General features: G+C 46.4%; 8 protein-coding genes across 8 annotated transcripts; 3 read left to right on the forward strand and 5 right to left on the reverse strand.

Moving 5' to 3' along the window:
- Window positions 1–2,267: 2,267 nt before the first annotated feature.
- H6S33_004580 (uncharacterized protein) lies at window positions 2,268–2,933 on the reverse strand (the record flags this gene model as incomplete). Its single annotated transcript, XM_044836304.1, has 1 exon — window positions 2,268–2,933. One exon carries the CDS (start codon window positions 2,931–2,933, stop codon window positions 2,268–2,270), a length of 666 nt encoding a protein of 221 aa, XP_044690553.1.
- Window positions 2,934–2,984: 51 nt separating this feature from the next.
- Window positions 2,985–3,757, forward strand: H6S33_004581 (uncharacterized protein; the record flags this gene model as incomplete). Its single annotated transcript, XM_044836305.1, has 5 exons — window positions 2,985–3,252; window positions 3,325–3,357; window positions 3,427–3,434; window positions 3,497–3,536; window positions 3,708–3,757. 5 exons carry the CDS (start codon window positions 2,985–2,987, stop codon window positions 3,755–3,757), a joined length of 399 nt encoding a protein of 132 aa, XP_044690554.1.
- Window positions 3,758–3,858: 101 nt separating this feature from the next.
- H6S33_004582 (uncharacterized protein) lies at window positions 3,859–4,361 on the reverse strand (the record flags this gene model as incomplete). Its single annotated transcript, XM_044836306.1, has 2 exons — window positions 3,859–4,043; window positions 4,106–4,361. The coding sequence occupies 2 exons, from the start codon at window positions 4,359–4,361 to the stop codon at window positions 3,859–3,861; spliced, it is 441 nt and encodes a 146-aa protein (XP_044690555.1).
- A 912-nt stretch (window positions 4,362–5,273) lies between these two features.
- On the reverse strand, window positions 5,274–6,240 carry H6S33_004583 (uncharacterized protein; the record flags this gene model as incomplete). Its single annotated transcript, XM_044836307.1, has 2 exons — window positions 5,274–5,757; window positions 5,822–6,240. The coding sequence occupies 2 exons, from the start codon at window positions 6,238–6,240 to the stop codon at window positions 5,274–5,276; spliced, it is 903 nt and encodes a 300-aa protein (XP_044690556.1).
- A 4,378-nt stretch (window positions 6,241–10,618) lies between these two features.
- On the forward strand, window positions 10,619–13,134 carry H6S33_004584 (uncharacterized protein; the record flags this gene model as incomplete). The annotated part of the gene is made up of 2 exons (XM_044836308.1): window positions 10,619–10,763; window positions 10,823–13,134. 2 exons carry the CDS (start codon window positions 10,619–10,621, stop codon window positions 13,132–13,134), a joined length of 2,457 nt encoding a protein of 818 aa, XP_044690557.1.
- Window positions 13,135–17,554: 4,420 nt separating this feature from the next.
- H6S33_004585 (uncharacterized protein) lies at window positions 17,555–17,899 on the forward strand (the record flags this gene model as incomplete). The annotated part of the gene is made up of 1 exon (XM_044836309.1): window positions 17,555–17,899. The coding sequence occupies one exon, from the start codon at window positions 17,555–17,557 to the stop codon at window positions 17,897–17,899; it is 345 nt and encodes a 114-aa protein (XP_044690558.1).
- An 85-nt stretch (window positions 17,900–17,984) lies between these two features.
- H6S33_004586 (uncharacterized protein) lies at window positions 17,985–18,331 on the reverse strand (the record flags this gene model as incomplete). The annotated part of the gene is made up of 2 exons (XM_044836311.1): window positions 17,985–18,220; window positions 18,280–18,331. 2 exons carry the CDS (start codon window positions 18,329–18,331, stop codon window positions 17,985–17,987), a joined length of 288 nt encoding a protein of 95 aa, XP_044690559.1.
- Window positions 18,332–23,677: 5,346 nt separating this feature from the next.
- H6S33_004587 (uncharacterized protein) lies at window positions 23,678–25,051 on the reverse strand (the record flags this gene model as incomplete). Its single annotated transcript, XM_044836312.1, has 1 exon — window positions 23,678–25,051. One exon carries the CDS (start codon window positions 25,049–25,051, stop codon window positions 23,678–23,680), a length of 1,374 nt encoding a protein of 457 aa, XP_044690560.1.
- Between the last annotated feature and the right edge of the window lie 701 nt (window positions 25,052–25,752).

The following is a 25,752-nucleotide window of genomic DNA, read 5'->3' on the forward strand; positions in this document are numbered from 1 at the left end:
TTCTGTGACAGTCATGCGCGATCACTCATGTGTCATGTGTCATCTCTCTAGGCGGGAAGGCTACCTACATGTACTCCGTGGAGTAGAAGCTTCAAATTACAATATTGGGAGGGCGATGTGGAGAGGGGGAAGGAGATGAAGGACACGGGAGCTGAGGTATGTTGAAACACAGTCCTCCATTCATGAGAATACTACCCTAAACACGCCTAATTCACACTTTAGACCGCCTCATGATCGTAAGTAATCAACCCCCGTAGGAATAGGGGCAACGCTGTTCCCGCGTTCCGGTATCTCCAGCCACGACACACCCCATCACTCGCGGCTCAAGGCTGGGTCCGTGCGGTGGCACTGAGTGATAAATCATGATTCTCATCAGTATATGTTTAGGCTTCTGTTTTATTCAGACATCGCATAGTGAATGGAATGCTTTGGTTTGTTCCTACCGGTCCGCAGTACTAGTTAGATAAATGTTCAAACGTGGATGCTGTTCTGACAGCCACACATTATTCAATTCAAGGCTTGATCTCCAGAGCCAGAATTGGAGATTGATAATTCATTAATTAATTGTGTTCCAGACTCAGAAGATCTGTTACCAGTCAAATTTAAAGTTGAATTTTAAGGTTTCATGGGAAAATATTTTGTGGGTGCGCAATATTGCGAAGGCAGACAAAAATGGGGAAGCCTCTCACCGCCTACGACCAGGTCAAGAACAGTCTAAGGCGGGGAGGGGGCAGACTGAAGGTCTGAGGTTACTACATAATAATTATAGTACCAAATCCGAAAAGGGATAGACTCTTTCGTGAATAATAATATTCTCTGGTGTAATAGTAATGCCGAATTACTAGCTCCCATAGAAGCACAAACCGTTCAAATAGCACCGTTGTCGACTCATACTGACGGCATGCTTCATACCAAATACGGACATGTTACTTTATGTTCAAAGATCTATGTGTTTACGTAGGCCAAGCTTGTAGCGAACCCTTCTGAAACAAATATCCCCTCATCGACCTTTCAATCTTTCGATGTGGGTTTACTCCGCTGGTCGATCAACAAAATTTTTACCAACTCCAAACCTCACGCGCAGGTTCGAATTCTTATTAAAAGGGCCGCCACGATCGACGCCACTTGCCCCTAATATAAAGTGCTATCTATGTATGTATACGGACACTTTAGAGCCTTCGAAGTCACCACCAAACCATGTAAGGAATCGATAAGTTTGCGCAGAAATACATACGTATACATCCTGGTCGAATGATTCAGCAGCATGACAGCTGCATCACAATGACTTAGTTATCTTGGAACTAAGGTCTATTAGGCCGCGTATCTAGGTCTATCACGCTCAAATATGTTGCTCATCCGATGTATTCTCTTACTATCGAGTAAGCTAGGGAAATGGGCACTCCGGGAACACCGTGGAGGAAACGGCGGAGGAATGAGGACACTGTGGAAGACATGATACATGTGGGATCTGTCGAAACCCTTCGACTGAGTTTAGAAACTCCCTCAGTAGCTTTACACCGCATAACCATCCTACCGTCAAAGATCTCATCTTTTCTTCGGAACTCAATTCGGTCTGGAAAGGGAACTTAGAGGGTACAAGGGTCACCTCTATCTCTCTGAATATTAAGCCTTCGGGGTCGAGAGTGGGGGAAATGTCCATCTTGCTATCCGTCTCCCACAGTTCATTGCATTACTTCCACACATTCAGTGTCAAGTACACTGGGCAGTAACTAGACATGACCTTGCCCCTCCCACCCGCCGATATACCTCAGGACCAACATGCTAATTATACAAGGATATAAACTTCATTTCAAACACCAACTCCGGCCCACTTGCTTGCCTCCAACTGAAGGAAATTGGCGATACAATTATAAAACCAAACCAAAAACCGGAAGGAAAAGCCATCTTCTAAAATGCTTTAAAAATAAAAAGTAACACCCCAACCGGTCCCCAATGCAAACCTCTAACAAAACACCGCCATATATACATCCATACATGCATTGTTCTTAATTTACTTACATTTGACTAACCTTTGTCTTTCCTCCAGACTTGATAGGAATGTTTATTCCCACCTTTCACACTAGAAATTTCCCACCACGCCCAAGCGATTTCTCTTTAAACCTCAACTTCTTCTCCTCCTCCTTCTTTGAACCTTAGGCGCTAGTTTTTGGATTCGGATTATCCTTCTTAGGTGTTCTTTATCTCTGTCTTCTTTAGCCGCTTCTCCAAACCTCCTCCTCCTCCTCAAACAATAGATCTACTTTGATCTATCCCTCCAGTTCGTCTTTTCTCGAACTGTCGTATTGATCCTGAGAGGACCTCTCCTTCAAAGCCTTTTGTCTTTCTTCTCGTTTTCGGTGGTGTTCCTTAAGTTGGTCTTTCAAGTTTCGACCAACAAAGCTATCATCTCGAACCTCGTGCATACGTCGGGATAGAATGTCGTGCCAAACCCGAGAATTCACACGATCCGACGAGCGTGAACTGACACTATGGGTATCGAATTTTTTTACTGGTTCCAAATCCTCCCATCCTTCCTCCAATGAACCGAGAATTTCGACATCATCCCTGTTGGTTTCCCTTCTCATACCCCTAATATGTGGCGTTTTGTTGGTGTTCCTAACCCACAGTCCCTTAGTCTTGTCAAGGCGTCCCAGTAACTCTGACTCCTCAAATCCCTTGTCGAGGGCCAACCGAATTATCCCGTTGCGCATTTCCTCCTTCTTGCAAACCCGACACAATTTCAACATTTCGCGGAAAGCCCTGATATCCGCAGGCATACCTAATCCGTGGCGGTTCCACTCTCTATCCCGCCTCATAATATCCCTCCAACAACGCAGTCCTCGGTCCCACTCTTTCATTTCCCTCCACATCCGCATAATAGATGTATACAACGGGATACTTGGTTTCGGATCATCCGGGCATTCCCTCGACATTGCACGTGTATAAACCCTTACCTGTTGCGCCTTTCCGAAACGAGCAGCACCATGAATCAACGCCTCCAGGGTCAACTTTCCCCGTCTCTTCTGCTCTCTAGTTTTCACGGTTCGGTTTTTCCCAAAGCCCCACCACCGGGCCATATTTCTCTCACTCGTGATTTTGGCGATACGTTCAAACCCTTCCCAATCGGCGGTTTTGACGCAGAGATTGATCATGCGAACCACTGTGTCTTCGTTGGGTTTTCCTCCAGGGCCGAGGCCTCCTTCGAGCATATTTCGGAACACGATGTGAGCGAGGGAGCCATTACGGACACGTGTGAGTCGTTCAATGAGAATGTTGTAAGTCTGTATATTTGGGGGGTGTGGAGAATTGAGTAGGTTGTAACAGATTCTCGCGATGAGCGCCGGGGAAGGAGGGCGGGTGCCTAGTAAGCGCAAAAGGGATTGATTGAGAGTACTATTATAAGGACTTGTGGAATAACTTGGGAAGGGGGACATGTAGGGCATAAAAATGGGGTTCTGGTTTTTCTTCGAAGGATCTAGACTGATATCTGCGGCAGAAACAGGTTCGGGCTCTGATTCGGATGGTAAATCATAATAGTGAGTAGAGATGTACACGAGGGTCTTGTCTAGCAAGGCCATTTCGTCTTCTAAAGATTTTTTGATATCCTCAATTTCTTGTTCCGATTCGGGGTTTCTTGTGACCACCTCATCCTCGTTTTTGTGGATCTGACGCTGTTGATTGGATAATTGCTTGATTTTCGCCCGTAGTTCTCGACTCAGACGATCATGCTCGAGGAATCGAGATGTCAATTGCGTAGTAGATTTTTCAATCTTAAGAATGGCCTCCTTTGAAATAAACCTCGGCTTGCGAACTGACCTTAGCTTATCCGGTGGGAGACGTGTGGGTGTTACCTGGTGTTCAGATTCTCCAGATTTGTTTCTGTTTTGGGGAAGCGGTGATAGTTGTATCGGTGAAGGTTGTATCGGCAGAGGTTGTATCGGCGGAGGTTGTATCGGCGGAGGTTGTAACGGTGAAGGCTTTAACTGTGAAGGTTGTAACAGTGAAGGTCGTAACAGTGAAGGTTGTCCTTTCGCCCCCGCGTCCTGAAGCCCATTTTCGTAAATCAAAGCCAATTTCTGTCTTCTCCTTCTCCGAGCCTTCGAACGTGTCTCTCTGACTTCACCGGACCCTATTGCCCCATTTCCGTCACCACCGCCAGCGCCCTTCTTCGTCGGCCCCGCATCCCCAGAGACAGCCGAGTAAAACCGTTTATAGAACTCTCCAAACTTATTCTTCAGCAAGCACTCGTCTGCCCTGTCAGACAATGCCCTATAAGAATAAGAGACCGCAATTGTTGATGTGAAACCGCCGCAGGATGGTCGAGTGAGAGAAGAAGAGGCTCTGAAAAGGAAAGGTTGCATATCTTCTCCTCCAGCGCCATTTGTTGATCAGACAAAAAGGTTGTAAGGATCTATGGTGATGACGTAGGGAGGCGGCGGGGGAGAGAGGGAGGGATGTGTGTGTGTGCGTGACAGGCGGGCGGAGAGCGGGGAGCGGTCAATTCATGACCAATTGAGGGCGTTGGGTGGTGGTAGTGGGGTGTTCCATAGATGATCATCCGATGTTGTATCGGCGGATTTTTTTTGGGTAGGGGCGATTTTTTTTTTCCTTCCTTATTTTGCTGAGTCAGGTGGGGTGAACGGAACTCCCCTCCTCTTGGCGGGTGCCGCGGGTATTCTGCGCCTCGCAGGACTGTGAGTGGGAAGTATCGAGGAATCTTTCTTGAAGATTATAAAGGTAGAGAAGGATTCAATTCCAGGTGGAAATAATAATGTTACCGACAAGCGAATTCCGGAGGAATTTCTAACGAGTCTGCAGGCGGATGTAGAGTTTATAATTTAAGACCCCGGGATATTACCGCTCTTACAGCAAAATCAATTTATTGATATTTATCAAGGCCGCAATTTTATCTGGATTATTATTTTTGGCAGTAAATGGAATGGATTAATCTGGTACAAGTAATTATCTGTAGGTGTCACCACTTTTCACATAACGCAAACTATGTAGCTGTGTAGTTGATAGATATTCAGACTCTCATATGAATTCTTGGAAATAAGAGGATAGTTATTATGTATCTGCTTTTCTTGACTAGCTATAGCTGCTAAGAGATACTAAAAGAAAGAAAAGAAAGAAATTACAGGATAAAGAACTACAAAACTTATTGGTTACATGCATAGTGCGTCCGAAAACAGGATATAGAGCTGGAAATTATAAAAAAATCGGTTCTCAAAAAAAGAAGAGGTAATCGGGAAAAGAAAAGAAAAGACATGAATTTATTTCCTTCCCTTCTCCAGTATTTCTCTTATCTTCTCCCTCGCACCTATCGGTTTCCTCCCCAGCAGGACCTCCGACAGCGGGTCAACGATGTCGCCCTCTCCCGCCTCAAGCGCTTTGTAGATAGTCACAAAGGTCTTGACAATCTTCTCATTCTGACCAGCTTTCAGCGCCGCCAATACATACGCCTCCTCTGACACCTCGAACGACAATGGTTTCCCAGTGACCTCGGTGATGAGTTCGGCAATCTGGCGAAGAGTGAGAGTTGAGGAACCAGTCAAAAGAGCGATGGTATTTCGGTATTCTTTGCTGTTGCTGAGGAGTATTCGTGCGTTGGCTTCGGCAAGCTCTTCTCGTGAGATCCAGGATAGGGGGCCATCAGCAGGAACAACGACACGGGTAGTATCAGGAGTCCAATTGAGCATTATAGGGAAGCTTTCGGCATAGATGCCTTCGCGCAGGATTACATAGTTGATCCCTGATCTATTGAGTTTTAAATCCGTTAATTAGTAGATATCTTCGATCACTGATCTCAAAATTCTCTTACCTTTTGATGTACTCCTCAGTTTCCAAATGCAATTGCTGCACCTCTGACACGCTCTTGCTCTCAAACCCCCCATAGTAAGAGCTCGTGTAGTAAACGATTCCCACACCTGCTCTCTTTACTGCATCGATTGCATTTTTGTGTTGCACAATTCTCTTCTCATTATCAAAGACGTCCGTCGATATAATCAACACCTTTTCAGCGCCTACAAACGCTTCCTCTAGAATAGCAGAATCATCGTCGAAGTCGGCGTAGCGGAACTCGACTCCTGTTAAAGCTTTGAGATCGTCGGAGACTTTCCTCAGGTCGCGTGATGTGCCGATGATCTTTTTGGGCTTCTCCTGCTCTTGGTTAAAAGCGTGGAGGTGCTTGATGATGGAACTGCCTAGAGCGCCGGTTGCGCCGGTAACAACGATACTCATTTCTGAAGTTTTTGTGCGGTTTTGTGTGGAATACAGAGTCTGGATAGATGTTTTACGGATGAACCTTTTGAGGCGGGGCTCACTCTAAATAAAAACAACTTTTCTCCTTCGGGCGGGTATAGTATTCGTGCGTTATTTGTCAAATTATAGGCATGACATCGAAACAAAAACTTCCTGCAGGATGGTTGGTGGTGGCCCCATGTGGTGGTGTTGTCCCTGCGCATATATGCGGGGTACTAACCAAGGTGCGGGGTATCATTGGTGAATTTCATAAAATTTGCACGAAACTATTTCTGCTGAATAGCGTTTAACTGGAATTGTTTCAAGAGTCAAAAAAGTCCTAAAGTTGATCGATTTTGAGCCGGGGTTGTTCCCGGTGCAGCTCTGATACATGTTGCGAGTGATGTCCCATGACTCGTTATGGTTACTAAACTCGCCCCCACAGGTGTTTGATATCTCTTAACTTTTTGAAGTCAAAATAAGGTAATTTGTAAGATTACGGTATCCATAACCTCGGGGTATTACGTACATCCCGGGTTCAGTAGGAACTGATAGGCGCCCTAACCCTAGAAGGGAAATGTTGAAACGAAATTCCATTAGATATCATCAGGCTTCAGTCGAAATTCTTCGTATTCCATACCGCAGACAAAAACAATTCTGAACTAGAAAAGGTTGTCCGTCCATACGGACATGTGTCCGGTGCTGGAGTCATTGAGCCGAAGCGCTCATGCTGGCAAAAGGAACATTCTGCTTCGTACCGGGCTGTAACGCAACCAAATATGCCTGGACGGGCCGTAGGAAAGCATCACAAGAAGTCACTCGAATTACCATTAGGCTCAGCGGTTATCGAAGTTGATGCAGAAAGAATCGAGATGTAAGATTCATACTATCTTCTTGTTAGCGTTTCCACGGATAAAGAAGAGTGGATCGTGGAGTTGGATCAGGAACGCATAAGCATAGAGTGGCTTGCAGCTATTATTTAGTGAAGTGGACCTTTCTTGGAGTTAAGACTTTTGTTTGTTGTTTTTTACACAAGGCGCTTTCCCCCTCATCGACGTGGCAGCTTAGTGCGATCTCCTGATCACAGGTGATCACTCGCACACTTGTTTTTTTCCCTTAGCACTAAACAAGCCGCATGGCCAGCGCGTCAAGACAACGAATAGATATAATCATAATCAGCAAGACTCGATTGTTATAGCCTGAAATAATTGAGTGCTTAAAGGACTTTGCATCTTTAACCGGACCTTCCCGGACCGTTGTGATGGTGTTATTATGGTAGGAACAATTCTTCTCCGACATATTCCTTAAGCTGTGTATGTGCTAGAAACAATACGTAAATGTTTTTCGATCATCATGAATTATGATATCTGCGCGGGCGCGGAGTGTGTGTGTTGGCTTTGGTTCAGGAGTGATCATGAGTTGAGTCGAGCCTGATGTCCGGTGCTCTGCGATTTCATCCTTGGCACAACAGGAATTGCCAACCTAATCAACCCTAACCCTGGCGGATGCGGTTCGCATCGCATTTAGACGGAGTTGGTGAGCTGTTGCTTAATTTCCGGCAGCTATCTGGATCTTGAAATCAAGAAAAGAAGATTCGCTACTGTACGCATCTCTGAATGGAATGGGAAGGTTGAATGGTGACGCATTTGCCATGTGATAATATGCAGACACGATTAGCAACAGCCCAGACCACCGGCAGATAGACAGATGGAGTGATGGCTCATGAGATCTCATCTGTTTCCTGATCTTGTTATTTGCACCTAGATAGCTTCTCGACTATCTATGGGCTTCATCAGGCGCCCTGGCATAGTTCTTCAGATTGAGTTGGCGTTCGATTGGAGTAAACATAGTGGACGTTCGTCATTGAGCTTGATGAACAACTCAGCAATAATTAGAACTAAGACTCATCTCTGCAGCCCTGATCCGACCGCATATCGGGATGGAATCATACCTTTCAGATTTCAGTGAGTCCTGGAGTCACTAACTGTAGGCCAAAGCAGAGGTCGGGACTGTGATGTTTCTGAGTCCATGGAGTGGACTTGGACTCCAGATGGATCGGACAAGGTCAAGATGTGATTGGGGAAGCTTACCATGATAGATTCCGTTATGCCCTGTGACACGTATCTCCCACAGTGCACCTCATCGCCTGTACAGTATCTCCATATTATAACGCCGGAAAGTTAAAATTGACTTTCACTAGGGGTATTCAAAGTACGAGATGTAAAAACTCGCGGGAGCTGAGCCCCTAGGGGGTTTAATTAACGGGATTTGCTACCATGTACTGCACTAGCCACTCATAGCTAGGAAGATATCTCCATCATGATAGCATGCTCCCTCGGGACGGAGAAGGTACATGTAGTATGACTAGTATAAATTTTCATGCCTTTACACTTTGAATGCCTCGAATATGGCACAGCGTTTCCTATAAATATAAGCAAATTACATATCTGTTCTATTTGGTTTTGTGAATGTCGGGCATATGTATCTCGCAGTAGCTGGTCTCTTACACAACCGTCTTAACATGCATGATGACAGGCACAGGATTAGGAATAAAATACCAAGGAACAATATCAAGTACGCATAACTAGCCTGATACAAAGAAACGTTTCATTAAAATAGTCATTCGAAGTTGAAGAAAATTCACCTATAGATGTGTAGTTCACTCATGTGGTCGTATAAGGTGAATAATGTTTTGATTTGCAATTTGTATCTCCCCCGGTCCTTTGCTCAATAAAGCTAGCACAATAAATGTAGTAGAAGGTTAGACATCCCTCCAAATTAGATGAGGCAAGGTATAACAAGTTATTCATGTGTTAACTCTGTTTCACATTTGAAATTGAGCTAACCGATATCATTCTCTTGGCTTCATTTGCAGAGTCATGAATTCCAAATGCATTTATGCCCATGCCACATATATCTAGATCTGTAGGTTCAAACCAATTTGAACACAGACACAGCTAGTCTGATATTTCATATTCTCGGCCATAATAGTACATATTTTATAGGTGTGTTGTATGTACATGTAGTTTTTCTCTAAATTCAAAGCTTCGAACGGGTGCCGATTTGCCAACGGCCGCGGGCATGTTAGATATGTTTTAGAGTAGCCTATAGCTATCCTCTCGGTGATCTCTTTGAATCAACTAGAGGTCTTAAGCTTATTCTTAAAATTAATTTAAGGCCAACATCCTATGCATATGGACCTTTTGACTTATTTCATGCAAGATCCAAGATAGAACGATCGATCTTTTTGCACTATATACAAATCAGATAATTTGATCGGTATATGTTTTTTCCTCAGTTCATTTGATATCTAATAAGTATATAATTATAACCTGCATATGCATGTGCATTTAAAAGCTTCTGATTGGCTCATAGAGAGAGAGGTTTTGTTTCATTTGAAACATGTTGTGTTGGATATGAACATAGAGTATTATGCTGAGTGGTGTTAGATTGTTAATAGGTTTTCTACTGGTTTTGGGAATCGATTAATAGTTCGATTTTAGCGGTTTGGTGGCTGCTAAAGGGATATAATTGCAGCTTGAACTGGAGAAATTGTCTGACCTGTCCACTGATATATGGAGGATATCAGAAAATGCACATATCGACCAAGCAGATATAGTGATGGACTTTACCTGTCAGGAGGGGTCGAGGGCCGCGCAGCGGCCTGAGAGTCCCGACTGATAGGCAAATAGAGAAAATAAGCCGCAAAGCGGCTTGCCTGTATATTGGACTGATTGATATACATGTAGTACCGGCCGAAGGCCGGAAACCACTTGTATACATATATATATGATAGTAGTTCACGAGTTTTAGGTTGCGTTACTACCCGCGGACTAGCGAAAAAATGAACTCGAGCTGTACTAGAGGAATAAGGTAGTATAATGAGGCTGATGATCCCGTGGCCGAGGAAGCGAAAACCCAATTGCAAGCTTAAGGAAGAATATATAAAGAGAGCACAAGGGAAGAAGCCCTTCAAACCCCGATTACAAATCAGACTAGCAAGATTCACAACCCCTCACTCGACTGTACTCTCCGGTACTAGAATATTCCACCAACCATGTCCGATCAAGGTCTTATATATCTACCTCGAATGCCGCCACGCGAGACACGGTTGTGCTCTTCTCCAGACCAGACTGAGGCATGACCCCACAAAAGGGTTCTCAAGGCTGTTCAATTTGCACGTTTAGCCCACTTAGAAAATTCGAATTCAAATCCCCACTACAAGCTCTGCTACGAAGTAAGAAACCATGTTTGTGCACCCATGCATGGTTGATCATGAATCTCAATAATCACCCCCGATTTTCACTAGCGCCCCTACTCACCACCTCAACGCGTCTCCCCTCTAAACTCTTCCAACGCGTCTCCCCACCAGGAAGCAATGTCGAATCCCAACTTCATCGTCCACGACTCTGAAGCCGAATCTGACGATGCAATCCCGGATGAGCCCCCTCAAGGCTGGCAGCTACAGCCAGCCGCTGAAGCTCCCTTCCTTTCAGAATCCACCAACCCCGCCAGCACCGATGGTATTTGCCCCTCAGCCCACCTCTAAGACAAAGACAAAGACCTGACACACTTTCTCTAGAAATCCAGCGGGGAGGGATCGATAAAGCGCATGCAGCGCTTCTCTCGACTGGCGCTGTAGCTCCACAGACCCCTGTCGACCCTCACTCAGAAAGGACGAAAGCGAAGCGGCGGCAGACTACGGATGGGAGGTTGGAGAAGGATATATACGCTTTCAATGCATCAGAGGAGGACGAAGACGCTCGCCCAAACAAACGGAAGCGGCAGCTACCAGCCGAGAAGAAGAACAAGACGACTTTCAACAGAGACGACTACGAGGCCGTCAGTGACTACGATGACGGAAAGAAGAAGCCAAGCAGTAAGAAGAAGCCGGCAAAGCGGGCAAAGTCTACTGGTGGCATGTCAATTATAGACCTTAACGAATCCGAAGATGATTGGCGGCCCAGTTTGGCAAAAACTCCGACATCGGGGAGGAAATCTACAAGGAATAATACGCATGAAGTGGATTTATTGCCGCCGCTGCCAAAGCCGAAAAGGAAACCCAAGGAATCTCCGAGGATAACTGCTACTTCTACTACGGGTCTGGAATTTGATGGGGACCTCACTCTCAATTTCAATCGGAGCACTGAGTTCCAAGTCGCTGGGACAGAAGGGCCAGCCCCACCAACGCCACACAATTTCATGGTGGATCTTAGTAAGGATCATCTAGTCCTCCCCGAGGAGCGTCGCGCGGAGTACGATCCTGTTCCGGTGTTGTACTCGTCCACGGAATTACCGGAGAATCCACCTGGTAACGGTGCCTACGGTACACCGGACCTGCTCAGTACAATTCCCGATCCCCCATATGATCCCCCGCTGCTCAGTACGATTCCCGATCCCCCATATGATCCCTCGCTGCTCAGTACGATTCCAGACCCCCCATATGATCCCTCGCTGCGGCCATCACAGATCGGGTTTCAACACTTGGATCCCCCACATGCAGCTCCTCTAGCAGCTGTATCAGCACCTTCCGACAGCACGCTATCATCTCTCCAGAACAGCCCGCCTCAGGATAAGCCACCAACAAAAAAAGCAAAAAATGACAAGAAGCGTGCCGCAACAGACCAGAATCTTGATTTTACCGCAGATAACGGCTTCGGCGTATTCCCGATCGCCTCCGAGTGGCGTGCAGCAAAGGGGAAAGCCAGGCAAGGGATGTCACAAGCTGCTCCCCGGCGCAAGACAATGAATGACCTTGACCCCGAATCAGGAGACGACGACACCTGGGCCGGCGAGGTAAAAAACACAAAGAAAAGGAAACCTGTAGCGAAGAAGCGGAAATCTGCGGTGGTTGAAGAAGGTGGGGGCGTAGAGGTGCAAAAGCAGAAGGCGAAGGCAAAGAGAAGTAAAAGCAAGCCGATCGAGACTGTGACGATCTCAGACTCCGAGGATGAGTTAGCGGTGCATCCTGCAGTGAGACGGTCAGTCACAGTTCAAGTTTCTGGTACTAGCTCTCCCAAAGATGCGGCAGCAATTATGGTAGGTACCAAGACGGATGTCACTACAAACCCTGGAGAGGAGTTCTCGGGCTCCATCGCAGTGACTAATAGTCTTCCATCGGTCGAGCCCAGTGAAGATCAACTCGTGCCTAAGCCCAAAAAAGTACACAAATGGCAAATGCTCAAGAAGCAGGCCGTCACAGGAAGCAATGAAAGTGGATCTCCTCTGTCTTCCATCTCAGTCATGAACATGAATGATGCCCCCCTTCCCCCTCCCTCTTCCCCTCCGGTCCCTGTGCCTATCGAACCAAAGGAAGACCCGGAGCCTAAAAAGAAGCTCCCTGCGCAAAGACGCAAGAGCAGGAAGGAAGACTCCGATGAAGAAGGCTGGGACGGCGATCTGGAGCCCAAGAAGAATCAGAAGAAGGAGACCAAGCCTAAGGCCCCGCGTGTGACCAAGAAAGCAGCTGCAGCAGCAAGGGAGGAGAAGGCGCGGTTGTCCAACGAGATGGTGAAGGACTCTGATGATGACGGGGAGAACGTGCAGGATCTTCCTCCCGTGGAGCCCGTGAAGGCACCTACAAAGAAGGAGCCTAAAATCTCTAGAGCTGCGGCAGCTAAGGCAAAAAGAGAAAAGGAGAGGATAGAGGCAGAGGTAGAAGAGACCGCCGACGAAGAGGACGGAGAGAAGAAGGAGGAGGCTACCCCACCGCCGCTACCTCCACAGCAGCCTCCTAAACTAAAGACGCAACCCGAAACACCGAGCAAGAAGCCTGCAGAGAAGGGGAAATCGAAGACCCTGCATAGTCCGATTAATAAGGGGCCTGTTAAGTTCAGAGTAGGGTTGAGTAGGAGGGCACATATTGAGCCATTGCTGAAGATTATAAGGAAGTAACCAAGGATTGGTTTGAAGGGATGTTCTTCTCCCCCCCCCCCCCCCCAATACAAGTGGGAGCTTTTTCGCGTTTGGGAGTTTTATCGATGGATTGGTTGGGGTATATATTTTCTAATGTACGAATTGTCGCTCTTTTCTCTCTATTTCTTTAGTGTTTGTGGTGTTATGGGCTGCTTGCTTGTTTTATTGCTTCTTGGAGGGGCACTCTCTTGCGGTATTTGACTGTAGATATATCACGGCGACATATGAATGCTAGAAAAGAATACCTGGCTGCTTTGTAAATGTTGATGGTAAACCGGTAAGTATACCCCAAATAAAATACACAATTAATGAGTTGACAACCATAAATTACCCCACATAAGTGTGGATAAAGCGACTGATCCTTTTCACTGTGTCTTGGTAGAGTCGAGTGATATATCATGATGTTCTCTCTTGCTCCGGAAGATGGGAGGGGGCTGGCGAATTCTAGATTTGTCTGGAAATTCTTCCCTAGCAACAGAATATATCTGATATACCTGACCTTAAGTTTGAAAGGTTTCGATTATATTCTGTTCTCCTAACAACGGCTACATAGTTATTCTCCGTCTTTACCAGTACTCTTGCAACACAAGACACAAGACACATACGGCCAAAAGTACAGACCGACTTGGTTATTACAAGTTTCCCAATAGTTGCTTTATGATTAGATCGGACCTCTATTATCGCCAAAAACAACCTAAAGACTAGCTCTTTAGTATTCAGAGGAAGAAACGTCCTTATTAGTTGAGAAAGCAGTTAATAGATAATTCTTTTTTGATTTTCATTGTAGAAATAGATGGCATAAATTAGAATTCTTTGTCGGCAATTGACCATAGTTAATCATCAATACAATCCCAAAGAGCATTAAATCACTGCAAATCCTAGCTAGCCTCAAACTGCAACTGTATTTTGGTGGGACACACTTAGTACTTTTTGAAACTCATGGTTGGGGGTGTGAGTTGTGGTAGAATGTGTCCGAACTCATGAATATGGGGGGTTTCTCTCTAGATGGGAACCTCCTCTTTTGATCGCCTCTAATTTATTAACCAATACTATCATGCAGTGTTCTTATGTGTGAGTACAGCTATGAGAGGACTCAACGCAAACTATCCTTTTGATCCGAATTTTCCGAGTGATATTTCATGAGTATAGATATTACAGTTTAAAAATCGGCCAAGTGAAAATTTTCCACTCTGCAGCCCCATCGATATCAACGACTTCACCCTGCATGTAACCTATCCATTGTGTCTTTGACAGCATCAATTTACCCCCATGAGTGTTCCATAAACCGTCGGGACTCGCGGGACATGTCACGCTGTCCCTCTCCTGCGCATGCGCGCGGGGACCAAGAGAACAACAAGTTGCGGATTTCTTCCGAGTCATTTGACCTATGACCCAAATACTACATGCACCTCGTGATTTTTGATAAAATGAAAAGGGGCCATCATCGAGGGTTCACGGGGCACATTCGTACAGCAGTACTCAACGTGGGCCAGCCATATGCTCCTCGGGAGGATCAAAGAGCAAAAATATCAATGGTTCAGACTTGAGAGATTGCGTAGACTCATATTTTTAAATGAGGCTCCGCCGAGCGAAGAAAATAAATACGAATACTGATATCCGAAGGAACAACCAGTGCTTCACAGGTATTGGACCCAGGTTTTCACATTGATGTCACCAACGTCAATGTGATAACCGACTGGCGAAGTCTAATCTAGGGACCAGATAACCAGCTGAGCCGAGTAAGTGTAATTTTCAGACCAGGACTCCCGCTTATTCCACAGCCTCTGCCTAACGTTACCAAACATTCCCCAAAATTGGGACCGGCTCAAGGTCTATAGCTATCCTGGAACCGTGGGTCGTCGTCTTCCCACATTACTGGCGTGTCATCCGATCCGTGAAATAAAAAAAAGAACAAGAGCACGAGAAGGCAACGACATGCCAACCTAAGCTGAGAATGAAGAAGACCGTTGCCACAGAACTGGTTATGTGTCACATTACAGTCATCCAATCCAACCCTCCGATCATTTACTCTGGTAACGAACCCGTTTTATTTGACCTCTGCTTTTCTGCCTTAGTACGAATACGACTAATGATTAAGGGTCCAAAGCTAAAATTTGCAATCCCCCAAACGCTTACCTCATCCCGTATCGACTCGAGTCACCACCATAGGTACAAATGTTACACAAGACGTCGAAATTGCCCTCTTAGGCAGTATGTCTCGGGCTCAGCTGCTCAGCTACCAATATTACATGTATCTGTGTGACAGCTTCCTAAGGCGGTAGGCTAATCCACATGCAGAAGGAATTCATAACGGAGAAAGTGCATCTCATATAGGAAGCACTTCCTGAGATCCAAAAGTAGAGTAGCACACTTCCGCATCGGCCACGAATGATATCTGGTGATCCTGTATCATTTCGCACTTCTCATACAAATGCACATATGTACAATACACTCTACCGCAGACTACTAGTTCTCAACCTAACAACAACAACCACAGAACAACATCATGACCACAATGGAAGAGCGCGGTTCTGCAGGCAAGAAAAAAAAAATCTTTTCAGACTACATATGTGAACGTCGATATCGAGAAGAGAACTGTCTCGCTGACTGTACGTGGAGAGTACATACAGTTAGGTAGAGTACTCCAACAGCGTACCTAGCGCTACAAGAAACAAGGCAAATAATTACCTGCATTACAAGGACTGCGCGATCATTTTCTACAAAGCGGTTCGAGGTCATGATGTAATCCAGCAGGAGAATTACCGTAAAATCTGAGAAATTTCGTTGCGCTGCAGCAGGGATATCCTACACCAAAACTTGCATATTGACGTCCAAAGACTGCCTCTGGTTGGCCTATACCCCTGTTGTCTCGCAACGAATATTCTCAGATTTTGCGGTACTGCACACTTCCACTAGCTCCCGGCGTGCTTATCCTTTGTTCCCTAGCTCTGAAGAATTTCAAGGCCCACGCGCAGCTAGGATCGAGATATATATTTTGCTTCACGTTATTAGAGGCTTGTGGGCTTGCGTCAATGTTGTATCAGTTGATTAATACATACATATATGTAGTCTAGTCTAGGTAGTCTGTGGGTATGATCTGCAGCAGACATGCTCGGAGACATATCTACAGCATGTACTGAACTAGAATATGTAAAGCACAGCTGCGCTGATAAGAATCAGAGGACAATGCTATTTATAAGATCACGCCTAATCTGCCTCAAAGACAAAGCTACTGTAAGCTCCAATCACTACTATCACGATTTTGGTTAGCTTGATTAACGAGGAGTTCATATCATATTTTCTCGCTGATTACGTATAATAGACCGTAACCGCTGAAATATTACACTTATGCACTCGACTCTAAATGTACAGATATACTGAGCAAACTAGAAGTCGGGTCAGATAAATTATGCCTCCACCCCTTCAAGGCTGACCTCCACAATTCACAAGGTCCCAAAGCACCTACATGGAGTTACCAAGGCCCCCCCCAGCCTAAGAAAGTGTCAAGCAGCAGAGGACTATGGTAATTGAGCTGTCACGGCTCCTCCACACTGGAGATGTGGCTTCAGGGAAACTAGCGATTGGGAGATCCCTGATACATCCGGTCCCGTGGTAACAAGCCAAAATTACAATTCTCGACTTATATGGTGACACGTCCACTATTTCCCACTAGAGAAGAACAGAAACCAGTCTCAGAATGAATCTGGCTTCTCCCTCTCTCTTTTTGGTACCTGCTTGAAAACAACCCCCCTACCCCCCTGCATAAGGGATAGCTTTCCTTCAGATTTAAGAATAGGCATTGGCTCTATGTTAGATCCAGAGGAGATACTCTGAGTGGGCTGATATATAAGACCCCGGTAGTTGAGGGTATCTGCAGGAGTCCGTCCGTGCGCAATGTATGTGAGTGTGGGGAGCTTATCGATACGCGCGCACCCCGGATCTCCAGTTGAAAAAACGTGGGGGGAAGGGTGCGTGGGGAAAGATGTGGGGCGAGGAGGCTGTTCCAGATTCGCAATTTAGTGGGATTTGACTGATTTTGATTGAAAGTAAAAAAGTGTCATGTCTGCCTGATGCCAGGTGCGCCGGATTCGTACTCTCCAGCGCAAGCGGTATCAGCCAGCGCTTATGTGAAGAAAAGTTCCACAAGAAAATATCTTATCGCCCGTTGAGTATGGTACGCCGTATCTTCGACATGTTTTTTCCGCTTCGCGTCCAAATATTGCTATTCCAGCGTAGGTTTTGCTCGTGACCTTGAAGTAAAACTCCAGTCGAGGGCCTCTGCCCGTCTCTGTGCCATAATTGCACAGACAGAACATGCTTCTATCACGAATGAACGGAGATCTTCATTCTCAGGAGAATTAATTCGGTGAGGTGCATTGCCGCGCCGGACCGTTCAACGATGTCCCGCAATGCACGCCCAAGCCAGTGGAGACGAGCCACGGTTCCTGACCTCTTTCCCCCGAGGGTGCCAGTTGGCACGCTGCCCCTTGCCGTGCCGTTTGAAAGAGTAGCTATCTCGTTTCGGTCTGCCTCTCAGCAATTGGCCCCCACTGAGGACGTGAAGCACCACAACAGCTTTTATTCATGCTGGTTACCTATTCGTATGTCGAATCGAGTTGGGGCGCACCTCTCACCAGCCAACCGCAACAGGTTGCCGGTTATCAACGGTGTAGGCGGATGCTGGGTAGATAGCCCTACATATCTTGGCCTATCACAGGAGGATAGTTTGATGCCTGAGCTATGATAGTTGGTATCGTGTTGACATGTTTCAGTCCTAGGATCCATGGGAATGAACGTGGTCGTATCTAGGGGCTCTTGGCAGGAATGTCTTAGTAGATCCTTAGGATAGACGCGGAATGGGTTCTGTAGTTGAGATAGCATGAGTGCGAAGGCTCTGTAGCTTCCACGACGCAGGTTGTGCGGTCCATTGTTCTCTGGAGCATCTTGCGCACAGGGTGCTGTATCACGACTTTAAGCTTCGTGGTGATGCTGATGCTCATTGTAACAGTGACAGCTCCCGAGAACCAGGTATCAGAGTCTGCCTCGAGTGCCAAGTGGAGTACTCCTGAATACACTTTTAGAGCGGATGTATAATATAGAGTATTATAGCTGTCGTTCAATTACCCATTGTCGGCCCGCGCCGTGAGAGCTCAAGTCTAGACCTGAGGCCGAACATGCAGAGCAGAGCCGTCGTTGATAAATTGGCGGTTATGTAGGCACACACTACCGGGACATACCAGACTGAATAAATTCATAAACTGCACTTGCATCCTCCCTCCAACATGATCGCACAGCATACAGAGCTCGGCTTCGGCTATTTTAGAAGCAAAATCTTGTTAGTTACTCTACTCTATAGTTCTGTCTGAAATCGTCGCGATGCTGCTCTCCGGCTCATGAACCTGTGTACTACCTTCACCACCCACCACCACGACCTCTTACTCCACCACCTCAATGACATGACAGCCCATGAGAATTAATTGTTTAATCATTTATTTCCTCAATTCTCATCTGTCGTGCACATCACTCACTCTCGTCTTGTCGATGACCGATTCAGTACTTAAACCTATCACACCTGTATGTGCCAAAACCTTGCTCGCAATTGCAACCACCATACAACGACACCCCTCAACCTCTCGATCCCGTCCGATCACCAAGGCGGCAATAACCCTGCTTCTTATTATCCTCCATCGTCGTCAAAATCAAGGTCACACTCGGTCACAAATGCAAACTGCATGCCTGACCGTTTGAGTCTGGACCGTTGACCGTTGCACAATCACAATTTAAACAACTCCATCCACTCAAAACTAGGTATTCACATCTCGAGAGTGAATGAATCAGTCAGTGATAGCTGCTGCATAATGACGCGCGCGGCTGAACGATGGAGGGGAAGAGATATTCTGGAACATCATCTCGAGCTTTCATCGCCGCCTTGATGAGAAGGCATCTTGCTTGTTTTCTTTCTTTCTTTACAGTTTCTACTTAGTTTGAGAGGTTGATTTTTGATTCTAAATTTAGAGGTATGTAACTTTTTTCAGATCATCCCTCCTTCCCGGCGCTTGCGATTAGATTGCTTACTGAAACATCCGCCCATCCCATCCATCCATCCATCGCCGCGCCGCGCCGTTTCTCTCTTGCGTCATGTCAGTCAGCAAAGGCAAGCACAAAGGCAAAGCAAAAAAAAACAATTTTAGAGTTGTTGCGCAAAGCCTCCCAGGAACCCAGGAACACACAGAGCCTTCGTCTGAACATTTCGCCGCCTCAATCTTCTCTTCGTCAGACCATAAGCTTCTATGATCAGATCCCACGCCCTGGTTAACGTTCGTTAGGGCATAACGGTACGGTAGTAGGGCAGCTTGTGGCCCGTTCGCTCATGAGGCTCGTTTCGTTAGATTACGAAGGAGTTTCCTTCGGTCCCACAAACACAGCCCTTAGCTCCCGCCGCCCGCTGACCACGAGGAACGGGAGATCTCTCCCACTCTCTCTAGGATGTTTCGTTTCGTTTCGTTTCATATAGCATGCTTTACTCTCCGTGATGACTAGTGAGTGACAAGACACGGCAAATGTGTTGATTTTTTGATTTATTTTTTCTTCTCGCTTTCATGTGATGTGTGCCAACTACTGCCAGGGGGAGGTGGAGGAGACTTTAGACATCTGCCATCAGAACTTTGTGGCTGTCGAACAAAAACCAACATTTTGTTGGAAATATCCCCAGGGTTTCCAACAAAAACCACCAGGGAGAGTACAGGCCTGTGACTCTTGTGGTCATGAAGCTACTCACATACATACTCTAGTGAAGCACATACATCTTGAGTAGGTACATCATACCTTTTTACATGCCATACCCTACCTACATACTCGGTGCCAATCCTGCAGGAATGTATGTACGCACATCCCGTAATCCCCGTCCCACAAGACAAGTCAAGAAGTCCATTTTATTCCCTCGTCACTCAAGCAAGCCCAACAAAAAATATTAACGGAACCGGGTAACAAACACGCGCCACAAAATAAGAAAAAAGAGCCTTGTCAAATGATTTGGTGACTTGAGTTCTAAGTGCCCTGCACGCTTTATCATGATTTTATCCATGATCCGCCCGGTCGCGTGCGGGCCGAACAAGGCCTTATCTGCCTTCATACCTGCCCGAGTCCACTCGACGCTCTCGCGAACTCGCACAGGTGAGCGGATAAGTGACCAACAACCTAAAAGCTCTCTTTTTCCAGAAGGGCCCCAATTGGTCATTGACCTCCACAACTAACTAAACTCTGACTGCATAAAATGCGGTTAGACCAACAGAAAAACCCCTCTTCCGCATTCGCATTTCTTTCCCTAAACGTTGTAAAACCTCATTTTCTCCACCTCAATTTTCGGGGCTGGGTCTCACTGACTCTCACACAGTATGTGTGTAATTTTTTTATTTTATTTTTTTTGTAGGTGGCTTGTCGGGGAAACAAGTTTGTTCATCCTACGGGGGGTTGGTGAGACAGAACAAAGGAGGAGGTGGAGGAAGAGGGAAGGAAAAACTTCTGCGCCGGCCGGCAGGCTGGTTGAGTTGCAAAAAAAACCTCAACCTCAGGATCGGCGGTGGATCCGGAAGCTGGAAGCTCTCAGGAACTGAACTGAAAACTCAGCTCTTTTTTTTTTTTTGGGATCGCCTTACCAAGGTACATATCAATCATTACGGATACGCAATCTTTATTTTTTTTCCTTGCAGCCGCAAAAATAGGCGGGCTGAGCAGCAGCAGAATTATCATCTAGTGTTCTACAATTGAAATTTGATGTAAGTATATGTATGTAGGTCTTACTGCCTACATACATGAATTACGAGCAGAGTGAGCAGAGTAGGTACGGTACCTCCAGCCCAGGTCTTGAAATTGTCTCTCCGTGACGAGACGAAACATATCCGCTCTCTCCCTCCGGTGTGCGGGAAACAGCCTCCCTCCCTGCCTGTCTGCTTGCCTGCATAATGAAAATAAGGTGGTTAGATATCAAAGCCACCCACCTATGACCTACCTACTCCTACTCTACGTCCCTAGAGTACGTATGTACCTCCTCCCCAATTGAAAGGTTCCCTCGCATCGCAATCCCCAGGCCCATCATAATACCGCACAATTGGGCTGGTATCCAATCCAATACCGAACCCTTCGGCACGTGCCTGCACTGCCGCTGAGCAGACAGGTTTGCTTGTGGTGAGGGGGTGGTGGAGGAGATTGAGAATACTAGTAAAGGAGGGGTAGAAGCATGGTGCGATACAATGCCATACTCTTGGGTGGTGGGGACCCTAACCCAGGTTCACCAAGTGAGCGCGCGTGCCTGCTGCGATCATGATACTCTGCTAGCTAGAGCATCTACTAGCTAGCTCCGTCATGAGCATGAAGAGGAGGGGTAATGAATTATTTGGAACATCGCCGCAGGTAGCGAGGCGAAACAGATCTAGAAGAGAGATCTCTATCTATCCAAGCTCCGTTTCGCTCGTCCGCCCTCTCCGTCCCCGCATTAAATCATGGAGCTTGATCAAGACTCGAGAACGTGACCTCTAATCTTAGTACTAGTTAGCTAAATTAGTTGCTCTACCAACAATTAATAACAGAACATGCTTGAAGCGAGGGCGGGGCTACCTGCTACTAGAACTAATAATTGATGCAAACCCCCTTCCTGTGATGCAATGTAAGGGTTCCACGTTTGCATTTCCATTTCCATTTCACATTTCCCTATTTTCATTTTTGGGGGGAGGACGTACGGGTCCTCTCCCACTCTCACTCTTCTGCGCGTCTAAGGGATGGTTGGTTCTTGTGGGGCGGGGTCTACCTCCTACATACATACACTTAATGCAGGTGGAAGGTTATGAGGCTCCAACACTGTCCATGATTGGTAGCGGGGACGATCTTGGTCTCGGTCCTAAAATACAAATGGGAAAGAAGAAAAAACAAGCAATTAGAGTAACGTACGAGTAGCTATCGCGAATAAATGGCATCCAAAGAAAAAAGGTCTACAGGGAGAGGGAGGCTTCATGAATTCAACGCGCGCGCGCAGGATAGACTTTGAGGGGTGCAAATGTCATGTCGGACGGAGAGATCGCCGCATATCAGTGCTGGATGGTTTGTTCGTTAACCGAAACCTACGATGCTTCACATTGATTTTCAGGTCAATCAATCATCGGCCTGCCATACAGCAAGCAGCATACGGCATATCTATATCGACATCCGCCTTTACAGCACATAGATATAGATAAGTACTCTACTAGGTTATATGAATGGAAGATAAAGGTCGCCAGCGAATGTTCTTTTTTTTATTCGTTGTTTTTATATAGCAGCAGATAAACGTTAACAAAGCAAAGGGGAGAAAAAGGAAATAAACAAATCTCGAAATCAATAACTTCTTTCAAAACATGATCCATTACAAGTACAGTCTTTCTCTGTTGAAACTTTTCCGTGAAATCAAAAACATCTGTTACAATAATTCTCAAATATTAAGCCCTTAGACCAACCAACCCCGCCTCAAGACGTCAAGACCTCAAGGATTCCCAAGCCCAGAAAACAAGACACCCGCCGACCACGCGATCTCATAGATTCAAACAAAGATGGAGCAGGGATTTTTTGTGTGTGTTCAGTGTGCTGACGATGACGATGAACGATGATGTGTGCATGCATGCAGGAAGGGTTTCCATGAGGCATGAGGAGGGGTAGAAGAATGAGGGGAGAATGAACGGAGCGCGCGAACTTGCAAAATAAAACACAAAAGAGAATCGTATTATGACAAAAGAAATAAAGCGTATAACCAGTCACAATATTCTGACAAGCCTGTCAAAACTTGAAGGTCCGAAAATAATCCTCCTTCTCCGTACCCCGCGATAATTCACTCATCTCGCCACTGGCGTACGTCGACCATCTTCGACTCCTCCTCCAACCCAAAAAACAAAAAAACAAAACTACAAGTGGTATCTTCGCAAATAAAAATCAAAAAAAGAAAACTAATCCCCCTCCCCAAAAACCAACCAATATATAATAAACCCTAAAGTTTCAAAGCATGCCAGAAGATTCAAGGACCCCCTTGTATGCAGATAACTTTTCCAGAAAGAAAGGAATAGTAGAAAGAAAATGAAAACCAATGAACAGGACCAAAAATATTCCCAATGAAGAAAAGAACCCGATAACTTTTCCCAATACATAAAAGATAAAGATAAAAAAAAAACCCCATCACGAAAACAAAAAGTTCCCCGCCCACCAACCCACCCGTGTAAGTAGGAAACTAATAATACAGCCGATTGCTTTTGTGGAAATGCTCCCAGCCCATGAAAACCGAAATGAAAGAAACTTACATAGACCAGAATAGTGATTAAAACATAAGAAGAGTCACAAAAGTATAAAAAAGAAGAGGGTATCGAAAGTGGGTATTAAAAATCAAAAAAAAAGTTGAATAGGAAATAACGCCTCAAATATCTAAATGTTTAACAAACCGGTCCAAAAACTTTTTTGTTCAATTCCAGTGAAAAGAACGCCGTGTAAACTTTTGGTTGCTGATTTCCACCTAAGCGTTGGGACTTCGCAGGATGTCCTCGCAGTTGACCTCGAACCTCTGACACCAAGTGGCCATGCCCCTCATGAGTCTCTCCGTCCTCTCCCACTCCTTCTCGCCGTTGAACATCGCGTCAACAAACTCAGCTCCAGACCTCTTTCCCATCTGGACAGCTGGCTTGTCTTGAGGGCCTGGCGAAGCGACACCTCGGGCGCCCCTCCACATGTAATCCTCGCAATTCCTCAACAAGGACTTCAACTTCTGCCAAAGCCTCTCTCCACTCTCCATGAAGTCATCCAAGATCTCCCTGTTCTCTGGTGCCTTGATGTACCCGAAGAATTCCCTAGCACGCTTCAACTTGGAGCTCAGCTCAGTGAGAAGCTCCCACAATCCACCAGCAGTCTTTGTGGCGTCGTGGGTCTTTCCATGGTGGTACTTGGTCCAGTTGAAGATCCACTCTCCCAGAGAGTTGGCATCAAAAACTGATCCCAAGAGGATGATTGGTCGTTCCTCTGGGTCCCAGTTCTTCAAAGAGTAGTCTTGAGGAATTCCATGCTCTGCAGCCTTGCGTCTGACCGCCTCAGCATCGGTGCTAGCTGGCTCGGTCTGAGATCTGGTGAACTTGGGCTTCGATTGCTGTGGCGGGGAGCGGGGGGTGGGTTCACCGGCTTGCCAAGTCGATTGACGCCTGGTGGTCCTTGACCTTCTACCATCCGAATCGCGGGTGGGGGGAGGTGATTGAGGGCCAGGGGTGTATGATTGTTGGGGAAACTGTGAACGGGAAGGGTAAGAGTCAGTGACGGGCCTGGAGGAAGAGTAGGTATAATAGTAGGACCGCGGACGCCGACGTCCCGACTTGCTAGGCCGTGTCCGATGACGACTAGAACTACCACCACGATAATCTTCTGAGGGGAAGGAGGAGGGACTCACGTATTCGGCTTGCTGAGCCGTGAAGCCCGGTACGTAAGAGTAGATATTCGGCATTGTACCACTGCCACTGCTGTGGTGGGCATGTGCGGATGGTGGTGGGGTGTGGAGAGGAGTCGGGTTCATGTATGCGGCTCTGTGACCTGCACCTGGACGAGGAGAGGATGTACTCGCGTGGTACTGTTCATGGGGGAATTCACTGTGTTCATGACCGCTCCTTCTGGAAGAAGAAGGACGTTTGTGGTGAACATACTCTGCCGAAACTCCTCCACTGAAATCTTGAGTCCTGCGTCTCGAGGCACTCGGGGTTCTTGGGGATGGGGCAGGGGTGGGGATAGAGGCGCCGAAGCCACCTTCATAGAAGTTCGCGCGGGGAGGCATTCCACCTGGTGGGGGGCTTGTGTAGCCGTATCCTGGAGGATAGAATGGACTAGAGTAGGCGGGATGCTCGAATTGCATTATGTGGTTTTTGGTGTTTTGATTGTAATGGTAGGATACGTTTCGATTTATTGATCAAAACGTAGAGAGAGATAAGTAGTTACGATAGATCTGTTATTCGTAACTCTAGCATGTAAGTATGGGGAAGAATAAGGTTGTGGATGATGGTTGATAAATATTGTTGTGATTTTTCTTTTTTGGTAGGGAAAAAACGACAAGTGAAGTTTCTCTAGATGCAGTAAGAATCAATCTTTTGGAAGGAGTGCTAACTGTCACTCAAAGGTGAACCTAGGGATGCACAATGATAAGGAATGGGGATCTCGAGAGTGAGCAGAAAGAAGGAGGAAGTGGAAAGAGAAGAGGCGTGGGATGCAGGCGGGGATATTATACCTTCTCCCTCCAAATTCATCCATCCACACACCACTAGCCTAGACCAGAGAAGCAACTCTTTCTCACTACTGACACAGCAGCATCCACACCAAAGAGAGTGCAGCATCCCCCTACATCCCCGTCTATGGTACTATCCACCACACACAAGCGACCGAGGGCATATGTGACTCTACCAGAGAAATTTCGCAATACTATGCAAGTCAGGTTATCCCTACCCTACCCTCCCCCAAATAACTTAGGTCCCACACCTACATTAGGTCCCACCAACCAGTCTTTTCTTCACAGAACAAGGAACACGGTTGCATAGAGAATGCGAGTGCGACTTGCGACCG

Source organism: Morchella sextelata (assembly GCF_020137385.1).
Source record: "Morchella sextelata strain SCLS chromosome Unknown scls_18, whole genome shotgun sequence".
NCBI lineage: Eukaryota > Fungi > Ascomycota > Pezizomycetes > Pezizales > Morchellaceae > Morchella > Morchella sextelata.